Source organism: Helianthus annuus, chromosome 17 (genome assembly GCF_002127325.2).
Source record: "Helianthus annuus cultivar XRQ/B chromosome 17, HanXRQr2.0-SUNRISE, whole genome shotgun sequence".
In the NCBI taxonomy this organism is placed as follows: domain Eukaryota; kingdom Viridiplantae; phylum Streptophyta; class Magnoliopsida; order Asterales; family Asteraceae; genus Helianthus; species Helianthus annuus.
The window spans coordinates 20,056,998-20,069,153 of record NC_035449.2 but is presented as its reverse complement, the minus strand read 5'-3'; the positions used below and the strand labels follow the sequence as shown (position 1 = coordinate 20,069,153).

Below are 12,156 nucleotides of genomic sequence, written 5' to 3'. Positions count from 1 at the left end.
AAATAAAACTAACTTGCGAATTGAGAAAGAATAATAAAACCTGATCGCGAATTCCCTGTGATGCCTTAGAGCTGATGCTCTGATACCAATTGTTGCCCAGACTTGATCTTTGATCTCTAGAACATAAACGATAATCTAAACTTTATTGCATACTGAATTTGAATACAATGGAATGAATTTTACAAATGAATTCTAAGCCCTATTTATAGTTTCTAATGGATGCGAGTGAATGGACGTGTCTCTTCGTGAACGGGTGTGTCTCTAGATTGTGTGGATGTGAATGAATCATGAAGAGGTGTGTCCATAAGCCAAAAGTCGCGTCCCCTTCCTTTCCTTGTGGCTGCCGAAATCAAGAGGTGCCTCCCAAGGGATTTCGCAACCCTTGGGGTGGTGGTTATCAACTTCTGGTTTGCCACTTTCAGTCCCTGAACTTTATAACGGCCATGTAACCGCCATATAACTATCTTTAACTAATAACTAATAAACCCTTGCACTTTGGATGTGTAGAGATTAAGGATTTCAGTTTTTAGGTGAATCCATATCGCGTTACTGGTGGTCGGTAGTTGAATATTTGCTGGGACACTACTTTACCTTCTCAAGGTCATTGCTTTTTACCGTATATGTTTCTTGTCATGCGAAGGTTTCATTTGAATAAGATGTTTCGATTTCATTTTTCATTCTGCGTCAACTTTATCATCTCCTTATGTCTCTCAGTATTGAAGTCTCTAGAAGATTATCAAATTTGTATTCTTGAAGTTAATTCTTTAAATAAAACTACTGGTTTTGATGTTCAAATTAACATGGAAACATACAAGACACAGGAAATGAAATCTCTGTGATTCTTTTCTGTTCTAAAGTAAATATATATGTATCTTCCTATTGGACAAAGTAGTCATGCTAGAAAATGCTGTATGTTTGATATTTACATAATATGAAACATTACTGTTTCTACATCTATATCTTTAACAAGCAATACTAAATATCTGATGAAGGTATCTTAAAGTTTTCCTATAATTTGGGAAGCCTAAAAACCAGAAGTTGAAATCATCCACAGTCACCAACTCCACATACTTATTTGATGGCTTCTTCAAGTTCATGCTCTCTCCTACTCCTTTTATCTTTCCTAGTGGGATTGAGACCTTCACAAAAAAAAAAAAAAAAAAAAAAAAAAAAAAAAAATACTATCAATACATTACAAGTTTAAGCAAATTTGCAAAATAAAATATAAGAATTTTGGAGGCTACAAACCTTATATTGGAACTTCAAAACCTCCCCTATAGTAGAATGCATTTTCAGGGACCTATTACTGCAAAATCCTACCCTTTCGGTAGAGACGAATAGCATGCCGGCAATTGCACCAGCTGTAGTGTATAGGTAGCACTGAGTTGCATGCAACAACTCCTCACTGTCCATGGTACTGAACTTTTTCCTGAATATTTTTCCTTCGCGGCCAAGTGGAAGGATGTTGGCACCATAACTCAACTTTTGTTTCACCATTTCAATTAGTTTGGGTCCTAAGCTCACTGAAAATGCAAAAAAAATAAAATAAAAAAAATAGATTTAAGAAGAGAAATATAAAAACTTATCATCACAGAATCGGGTGAAACCATCACCGTAATTTTTAATCAGCGTCGCACAACTGCCTTTTCCTTCTATGCCATTGATTTTGGAAGTGGAAAAAGGGTATTGAGGTTGATAAGGTTTAGACGATAATAATCCTCTTGTCGATGTGATCGGAATGCCCATGACGATGTTTGAGAGTCTGTTATCCATGCTTTTAAAGTCAGACTGATATGATTTGGCTGCCTTGCGGATAATGAAACTTACTGATAGAGTTGATGAGTATTGTGTTCTAAGTCATGATATATATAAGCCCATAAAGATGGTGTAAGTTAACAACTTTTGATTGTATGAGTCATTAATGTGTCATTGTTGCTGGTGGTTTGAATATGTGGAAATAAAAGAAAGCCTGATGAGTGATGGAACTGATTCACTCAATTTGATATGGGAGAACAGTTTAGAATGGTTGTTTACATCATCTTTTTGTGGGCTACTTTTCTTTGATCAATAAGGTATTTATTAGTTGATACTGAATAGAAGAAGGAAAAAGCATAGTATATAATCAACATAGTAACAAGTCCCTTTCAAGTTACATGAGCAAGCTAAGCAAACTGGTATGCAAGAGTGGTGAGATGGCCTTTATTTTGCTTATTGAGATTGAGGTGTAAAGTGGTGGGTATAGCTTATTTCTCATTTGTTCATGTTTTTTGACATTATAGTCTTCTGAATGTTTGATTTCATCTTTTAGCACCCAAAATACGCCATGTATGATTGATTGTATGCCATGTCATGAATATGTCAATAAGACCCCCCTCCCCCCCCCCCCCCCAAAAAAAAAATAATAATAATAATAATAATAATAAATAAGTAAAATTTTTATCATCTTAAAAAAAGTTCCATAATAACTACCGACGAGCTTTGTAGAGAGATGAATAGGTTCCAATTAAGATATGCACAACATCCTTTCTTAACCCGAAAGCATTTGCGGTATATGTAAATGGTATTGTTCGAATTGTTTGAACTTGTCCACACCAAGGATCGTTGATCGTTTGGTTCGTAGAATTATTCCACTTTACATTAGTGTTTGTAGAAAGAGCTGAACTACCAATGGGGGGTGGTCCATTGGCAAAGGCAAAGCCTTTAAAACATCTAGGTTGGGAAGGAGAATGTCTTGGTTTCAAGTCCCACAGACGACAGAAGATTAAAGAAATTAGCCGTTCAAAAAAAAAAAAAAAAAAAAAAAAAAAAAAACTGAACTGTATAGAAGATACAAATGGAAAAAAAAAACAACTTTTTAGCTAGACAATGGTAGTCCCCGTTTAATCAAAACTCCAATAACATGTTTCACATGTGGAGATTGATGGTTGGTGTCTGTTGAATGATGACATATTATCGACATGTAAAGATGGCATAACTTGACAACTTTTAGTTGGATGAATCATTCACATGTCATTGTTATTGTTACTGGTAGTTGGTAGTTGATACTTCTCTGACAAGTTTTAGGTGGATAAATCATCCACATGCCATTGTTACTGGTAGTTCAGCCTTAACTGATTAATTTGACCTATATTTTACCTTCTAACAGGAATAACAGGTCATATTATAACTGCCGAACTAAACCCGACCCGACCCATTTTAACCACTATTCGAAATTGCTCGTTACGCTGGATATTACAACAGTGGTTTGGTATCATGCACAAACAAGACAGCATTAGTCATTAGAACTTAATAACATATCTGGTCATGGTTTGATCTTAAATTTGAGTCTGAAACTGAAATACAACATTTAAACAATTCTAGAACAGAAAGAACTTTAATCAAAAAGTTATAAATATTTGATAATATGCACACAATAAAGTCCACAAAGACAGCAAACCAAACAAATTAAAGAGACTGACAAACACCCGAATAACATAAAGAAAACCGTAACGGCGTGTATTCAAGTCAAGACATCTGGCTCCACTAAACTCCCGGTATAATTCACCTTACAAGATTCCGGAAACCTCAATCCAGCTTCGTCACAACCGGCTTTCGTAACAAGAGGGCACGACCTCACGTCAAGGTATTCAAGTGACCTGCACGCCTTTAAAACCATGCTTATTCCCAACACGGTGATCTTCTGACAGTTGCTAATTTTCAAAACCTTCAAACCCAACCCGGACCCTTCGTTCCCGTTCCCTAATCCTGCAAATGCAGCATCCGTCACCTCTTCGCAACAGCCAATATCGAGAACCTCTAAAGAAGTGCATTGCGAAAGTATGCAACTTAACGAAGCATCTGAAACGTTTAAACACCAGTCCATTCGTAAGATCCTAAGGGAACGAGTAGAAGCACCAAGTGATTTTATTGAGTCGCTAGATAAATCCCGACATCCTCCAATGATTAGGGTTTCAAGGTTTTTACAAAGGTCAGCCACTGTGAATATAGATTTATCTCCGAGTTTATAACAATCGAGCAGCTTTAATGTTTTTAACGAAGTTGAGCAAGCTTCGGCAGCGGTGGAAATTCCGAGATCTCCGACATTAGTGCATTTATTTACGTCTAGATGCTTTATGTGTTTACATCCGTTAGCTAACGCAGTGAGTCCGGTGTCGGTGATGTTGATGCAACCTTGTAAACCTAATTCTTCTAAATTATGACAGTTTTTAGAAAGAGATTCCAGAAGTTTGTTGGTAACAAAGCGACAACCAGCAACATGTAATCTTTTTAGGTCATGACAGCCCTCTGTAACAGCTGACAGCCCCTTATCGGTTAGTTTCCTACAGTAGGAAACATCTAATGACTGTAGAGAAGAAAGACCGGATCCAATGGCTGCCATTCCAGCATCGGTAATACCTAAAAACACATGATTGTTATCCTTTGTCAGTATATCAAGTAACATGGTGTTTTCGGTTTGATAATTGACAAGAATTGTTACAATAATTCTAATTGGATTATCTGCAAGAAATCACAGAAAATTGACTTGTTTAATTTTTTCAAAAAAAGACCTTTATCTAGTATTTAGATATAATTCATTAATAACATTGGAAGGCAAACTATGAACACATATACAAGAAAATTTTCCTTTGGTTTTCTCAGATAACAAAACACCAGACATTAAGATCTCCTCGAGCATCAACCGACAACTAAGATCACCATAAGAACCAACAGGGCCAGACACATTGAACAGAACATATACAATGGCACTCATGAATATTTGTGGGCAAGAAAAATAGTTATGGACCTAAGAAGCCACCTATATGATTACCCTAATTCACACGGTAGGCCAACTATCAAGCAGTAAAAGTCAAACGATTGCCATGACACATTCAATCAAGATGTTAACCCAGGTTTAATTCAAAGACCAAGCAAATCATCCACAGTATGTGATCATAATTCATATTCAACAGCATTTAAGATAGGCTAAAAGTGCAACAAACAGTATTTCCTGTGCCCACAATCACTATAAAGAATATTCATGTGGAAGATTAAGACTTCTTGCAACTACAATTCAATATTAGCATAAAAACAAAGAAAAAATTACTAGTCACTGTTATAAGACTAAGGGGTTGTTTGTTTAGCTCTTAATCAGGCTCTTAATGGTTCTGACCACTTAACACTTCATGGTTCAGATTGTTTGTTTCGCGAGCAGATGTCTGAATGATTTAGACATTTGCCTCTGAATGATTAAGCATTATATTGAGTCTGAATTGATCAGAGACAAATCTGTTAAGCATTATACTTTATACTGGCTCTTAATGGTTCAGACTCTTACTGGTTCAGCAGCACTTACTCGTTCAAAAGTTGCCAAAGAGCCCCTAAGTTCTAATGTGGGACATAGAACGATACGAGTTCACACAACCACTATAAAGAATATGACAACTAAATATCTCCTCAATTTAAATGATCCTTGGGTACAACTGTACAAGATCATGTTTAGCAACCTGGCATCTTAAAGTAACAATCACTTTTCATTTCTTTCAATAGTATTCAGATATCCAACAAAGTAACAACATGTTTAATCACACACCACATAGACATATAACTCACAATTCAAGAAAAACTAATCTGTAAGAACCCAAAAATCACAACTTTTTTCACATACAAACAATCAAAACCAAACAGCAAAACAATACCTTTACAATCCCGAAGTTTAAGCACACATAACCCAGTGAATCCACTAGCAATAACAGACAGATCTGAATCAGTAACACCAGGATAAAACGAACGAGAAGCAGACTGCGAGAGATCAAGATCCTTAAGACGAGTGAAGCGTGCAGCCATCTTCTTCAGCATGTGCGGACCAGCACGTGCACAGAGCTTCTTCCGCTCGGTGCTCTGTAAATAGAGCCATTTCTTGCATACAAGACCGAACACTTCTTTATCTTTGTCGGTTTCGAGTTTAGATAACACTGCACGGAGCTCGTCGTCGCGTAATCGTTCGTTGATGGTGATTTGTTGTTGTTGTTGTTCGGGTTCGGGATCCTCTGTCATGGCGATTTGGGGGTAATTGGGTGGTGAATTGTTGAGAGAATTGAAACCCTAATTGTTGTGAATTTGTTGGAGGGTGTTTGTTTGTTGGGGAGTTGGGTTGGGATCGTGTTTGATAATGATTGATCGATGCTGGTACCAGATGGTTTTGTAGTTTTGTGATTTTTTGACAAGAGTAGCTTTGTGATTTTTGTGTTTTTTTAATTAGGCTATCGCATTTTTTTAAACTGGAGGGGCATAAAAAACTCGAACCCGAGTATTAGAAAAATCGGGTTTTTTAAACCTATAGAGTAGGGACCAGGTATACATATTCTGCTCAATACCCGAATTCGGGTTTTTTATACTCGGTTTGTACCGGGTTTTCAGCGTACCTAGGTTTTCGTAATACCCGGACCCGTTGTGTACAACAGATTTTTTGAACGTTTAGAGCTTGTGTGAGGCTTTTTGAGCAAATTTCAAGACATACAATATGTATAAATAAAGGTTTCCATTATATTTCTATGTTTTATGCCAAAAAGAAATTAATAAAAAAAACTCTGATCAGTACATGAACCCGAACCATCCCAGACCAATAATTAGACCCGGAAATAGGGTGTTCTAATACACGGGTATTGAAAACCCGAACCCGAACCCGGGTACACAGGGTATGGCCAATACCCGAAAAGTCAAAACCCGATCATACTCATGCTCGGGTATATACCCAAACCCGGGTACTAAAAAAACCTAGTTTGTGCACCTCTAGACCAGACCATATTGTCTTTAACCATATTAACGTTGACTTCAGAGTTTGGCATAAGCATTCCTCTTTATTTTTTATTTAATTTTTTTTTTTTTGTGAAAGGCTTTTGTTAAGTTTAATGAATAACTCTTTTAATTTTAATTAGATGTTTAATGTTAGATACCTAACAAAGCAATATATTGAATTTAATGCATTATATTATTAGGTCACTTGTCAAATAATAAATTATACTATACTATACTACTAGGGGGAACACCCGTGCGATGCACGACATGCATAATGGTTATTGTTTTTTCCTGGAACGACGACTGATATAGATAGTGCGTGACACGGTACGAAAGTGCGAATATAGTATAGATTTTTAAAACAAAAACCGGTTTTTTTTAAAGTTAGCCGTTTGACCATGGTTATTTTGACCAAAGTCCACTCCTCGTTCGGCGCTTTGTGGTAGCACTACCAGTCAAAAAAAGGCCCAAAACGCCCGAGGGTACAGTGTTCCCCCGCGTTTTTAAGACGCTTTGAGAGAGGTTTGCGCCCCACCACATGTGGTCTCACAAAACTTCAATTCTATGGACGTGTGGTTTCTCAACCCTCTTCAAAAGACGTCACAGTTTTCAAATTTTTTTATTTTTATTTTTTCTTTTTCATTGTTTTAGATGGTGTAAAATAGATGTTAAATATATATATTATACTACATACACATATACATATAAATTCAGTTTTGACATCTAAAAGTCAAATTGCAGGTTTTGTTCCCTTTTATAGATAAGAAAGCAGTTTATTATTTATTACTAAAATGTTGTATTAACTTTATTCTGCAACATATTCTTTATAAACTATGCTTACCTTGACATAACCTAATAGCTATATTTCCTTATTAGAAGTCTCTTATAATTGAAAATTAGTACATATTATTATCTTGCTGGTGAACACATTTACTCTATGTTTAGGGAACAATTTGATTAGGTTGCTGATATTGAATTGAATATCACACCAAATTACAATAGAAGTTTATATTGCTACTATTCACCCAAATCAAGCACCTTAAATAAGTCAGTGTTTCTCTATATTCAAAAAACGAACTATAACTGAGGATTATTAAATTGCAACAGTCAATTCAATCCAAATACTGCAATAGAAACATAAAATCTACCACAATTCGTTGGTTAATCACGTATAGTTCTTAATCGATTAGAATCAGAAAAAAGGAAATTGACTCACCGTAACTTAAAATCAGGAAGAAGGCGAACAAAGGGGCGGAGTTTTTCGAAATCAATGACCCCTGTCTTTCATTGTTATTCCTTGAATGAGGTAAGCAAGACCCCATACTACACACTACATACACATACATAAAAATTGGGTTCTATATTATTTGTATAAACACCGATTAGAAACCCTCACATTGCATTTGATGAAACCCTAATCAATATAAACACACACACTAACACTCACGAATCGAATCGAATTTATAAAAGGAAAAATTCGAGCTGTTTTTACCTCTTGTTGCTCCAAATCTTCATTACCATACATTATCTTCATCTTAGAGATATAGATATTGCACTTAAAGGTCTCAACCATCAAAATACGATCCAAGGGCTAAAAAGTGGTTCCTAATTATGCAATGGTTATCATTTGAACCTTATTCCATGAGACTTGAGGTAAGATGCAAAGAGCATTCTTTTGAGTTTTAAACCATCTGTAATTAAGTTCATTATTTAATCATTATTGTTGCAATTATTAGGTATTATAGATAATAATACCCCATGAAATTACCTTTTAGTAATTTTCTTTTCTAATTGGTTAGCATCTTTTAAGTTTTAAAACCATTTATAGTTATAATTAAATTCATAATAACGTTGATTAAGTTTTTTTATATTTAATTATTATTATTATTATTATTATTATTTATTTTTATTTTTATTTCATATGATGTTCATCAACTATCTGATAAAATTGCAAAAAAGGTTGTAACCTTATTTGTATGATGTTTAGCAATTACTAAACCAAATAATAATGGCTTAATTATAAAATTCAATCAAGTAATCGGTTACGGAGAACTTGAAATGGAAAAGCAATGTAAATATGAGGAAGGTGATGGTGTTCAACTAAGTTGTAAGGGCCAAAACTTAAAAGACTCTAATGAACTTCATTCGGAGAAAATACCAAACGGGTCAAATAATTCTGCATTTTAACCATAACATGACTAACTAGTAGATGCTAAATATCTTACAACCCAACATTCCATAAACAACTAACATTGTCTTTGACTACGAGTTTGACATCTAACAACAAACAAGTTTGTTACTTACACAAAGACCCATTTACCAAAAGTATATTTAACAAAAGTTTTGACCCAAACTAAAATCCTTGCGGAAGCGTGCATCAAGAGCGTGTTCGATCCAAGTAGCGTCATTTAGCAAGTCGCTTTACCTACATACAAGCAATCCGTTAGTCGTTCTCATTATAAGATTTATACAACATCAATTGTAAATATGAACCTCAAGTTAACCTCTTAAACCTTCTTTCTAAACATAAGCTTCTTTAATTTCACCCATAACCCTTCTAGCTCATTCAACCCATACCTTGATTACATAACGGCTTACCATAACTTGTTACATAATACAACTTCAATCATTAAACAATAGTATACTACAACATTACATTATAATGATCATATGTAAGCTATAACTTACCTTTATCGTTCTTCGTTTGAGACTCGGAACGGCTTGTGCTTTCCTCCTTAATTCCTACAATCCATAGTTACATACTTAGTATCATGTCTTTCTTTCCATTCCCTTGATAATAGCTTTAATTTCACAACTAGCTAATTCTCTATTCTAGACATTTAGCAATATATATCACATGTTCAACTCATTCAAGCATTTCGACAAACACTTGGTGTGCATACCATTAGATAAGCACAAGGTACAAGTTTTGTATGCATAACATGACTAGTTCATGACAATAACATCAATATCAACAATTTCAATCAAAATCTCATACAACCTTTACCCAAATTCGATTTCACATAACATCATTTCGTTAATAACATCATCATACAACATCAATGTACTAACCTACCTCAAAATTCCATGTTACATATCACTACCATTCTATCATAAGTGGGTTTTTACATAGTTTCTAACATTTAGTGAAAATTCAGCATCAATCATGTTCCAAATGGTGTTCCTACTCCTTATTCATGCTAATTACCCAAATGTTCAAGGATTCATAAAAACCCATCACATTCAAGATCATCAATTACCAAAATTCTACTTACCTTGTGTTTAATAATGTGTAGATGATCCAATATTAGTACATGCACGATCTTAAGATCACATTTGGGGCTTCAATTTGGTGATTTGTGATGCTAAGGGGGTTTTTCCCCTTTCTCCTTCCTGGTTCGTGACACACACACATTCACCAGTGTGTGTGTTGTGGTTTGTTCATGTTTTATCCATCCAAGTTTCACTTTTGTCATTCTTGCCCCCTAGATCTTCACCCTCTTGTCACTTAAGGCAATCTCTTATTCTTTTAACTAAATCTTACTTATATATATATGTATTAGTTAGAAATCAAGAGTTTTTACTTGTCTTTCTATTGTTAACTAGTTCTACACACATACTATTTTTATTAACATAGTTTATAAATTCTTGGGGCGTTACATAAGTCAAATGATTTAATTCTTTATCAAGTATTTAACAATACTTAATTTATAAAGTTATCAATTTAATTGTATTTATCAATTTATACTCATGTAGAAAGACTAATTCCCTTTACTAACTTCATTGAGTTGTTGTACTATAAGCATAATATGTTGCAATTATTTAAATTTGGTTGGAACCCTTGTGAAATGCTTTATACGATAGTATAGATAAACGCAATCAATTTAAATCTTTTGCGCGGGTTGAAAACATCCGAGCCCTTAAAGTTTGCTGCCTAATCCTGTCAAACAATACCTCCTCAAATATTTCCTCTGCATCTATATTGCCTATATATAGTATCAATTAAATCACACAAAAGCATCATATGTTTAAAAAAAATAGTAAAGTAGAAATTAAAAAAGGAAATACCAATAGGCCAAATAAATGTCTATCTCCAAATGAATAACTTTTCTCGTACCCACCCTTTTACACCTCCATATACATGAAGCTGCAAAAAGGAAAAAGACTATAAATTTATGAACAATTAAACAATACATTGGTAAATGGTTCCAGATACTATAGTCATGCAAGGGTACCTTGATGAAGTATGAAGTGTCTGTCTTTTTGTATCCAATAACCTGTGTGTATACTTTATATGTAATATAAAATCATAATTTGAAAAAAAAAACCACTAAATCACCAAAAACATAACAAAACATCAATATAAACTCATAGATTATGTAAAAGAAAACTGTTATCCCATTTGAATATTTTAAGAAACAAACCAAAGTTTTTTCGAATAAATGTTGAAATGGGTATAAAAGAACACACCTTTCCACCAAGATAAATAAATTTCATATCAACTTATCTCTTTCTTATCTCTTTCTTTTCGACTCTAACTCGCACAATAGTAGACAAAGGAGTTGATGTTGAGTGAAATGGTGAATTTATAGCAATGATAGGAGATTCCTTAATCGGTCAAATTTATTACATATTGATTGAAATTGGACCTTTGGAGTGCTTTTGCGGTTTATCCCAATAGGCTTCGTTTATTAATTGCACTTAAGAACCGAACATATTATTGTATTATTATAATTAATTGTGATTATATTCTCATTTAATTATTTTTTTATTTTTTAATATTAATGTAGAAAGACCATTTCACCCCTTACTAACATCATTAAGTTGTTGTACCATAAGTATAAAAGATTGTAATTACTTAAATTTGGTTGGTATCCTTATGAAATGCTTTATAATATAGTATAGATAGATAGATATAGATATAGATAATTATTTTTTTTATTTTTTAATATTAATATAGAAAGACCATTTCACCCCTTACTAACATCATTAAGTTGTTGTACCATAAGTATAAAAGATTGTAATTACTTAAATTTGGTTGGTATCCTTATGAAATGCTTTATAATATAGTATAGATTAGGTTCTAGCATTAATGTACTGTACTATATGTTAATATGGTGTTTCATGCATTGCTTTGTTGCAAATTGTGTTGTTTTATTTGTAAATTATTATTATTATTTATAATAATCTAATTAATTTAGCCAAAATCTTGTTAATAATATATTAGAATATATATATATATATATATATATATATATAGTTATTTTAATACTTCTATTATTTTAATATTATAATAATAATTCCTTTTTTTTACTGTTTAACTTTAATTTAATGATTTTTTAGTATCACGGGGTGGGATAAGCTTGGTGTCAACCGGTACTG

At 33.6% G+C, this 12,156-nt stretch overlaps 2 protein-coding genes and 1 long non-coding RNA gene across 3 annotated transcripts; all 3 read right to left on the bottom strand.

Annotated features, from left to right (window-relative positions):
- Nucleotides 1-805: 805 nt before the first annotated feature.
- On the bottom strand, nt 806-1,962 carry LOC110921550 (putative GEM-like protein 8). The gene is made up of 3 exons (XM_022165891.2): nt 1,614-1,962; nt 1,249-1,523; nt 806-1,139 (listed from the first exon to the last, which is right to left on the bottom strand). Exons 1-3 carry the CDS (start codon nt 1,771-1,773, stop codon nt 963-965), a joined length of 612 nt encoding a protein of 203 aa, XP_022021583.1. The 5' UTR covers nt 1,774-1,962; the 3' UTR covers nt 806-962.
- A 1,316-nt stretch (nt 1,963-3,278) lies between these two features.
- LOC110926441 (F-box/LRR-repeat protein 4) lies at nt 3,279-6,157 on the bottom strand. Its single transcript, XM_022170207.2, has 2 exons — nt 5,676-6,157; nt 3,279-4,395 (listed from the first exon to the last, which is right to left on the bottom strand). Exons 1-2 carry the CDS (start codon nt 6,031-6,033, stop codon nt 3,500-3,502), a joined length of 1,254 nt encoding a protein of 417 aa, XP_022025899.1. The 5' UTR covers nt 6,034-6,157; the 3' UTR covers nt 3,279-3,499.
- Nucleotides 6,158-9,008: 2,851 nt separating this feature from the next.
- On the bottom strand, nt 9,009-10,188 carry LOC110926240. Its single transcript, XR_002585072.2, has 3 exons — nt 10,050-10,188; nt 9,463-9,516; nt 9,009-9,199 (listed from the first exon to the last, which is right to left on the bottom strand). It is a non-coding gene; the product is annotated as an uncharacterized LOC110926240 (long non-coding RNA).
- Nucleotides 10,189-12,156: the final 1,968 nt, after the last annotated feature.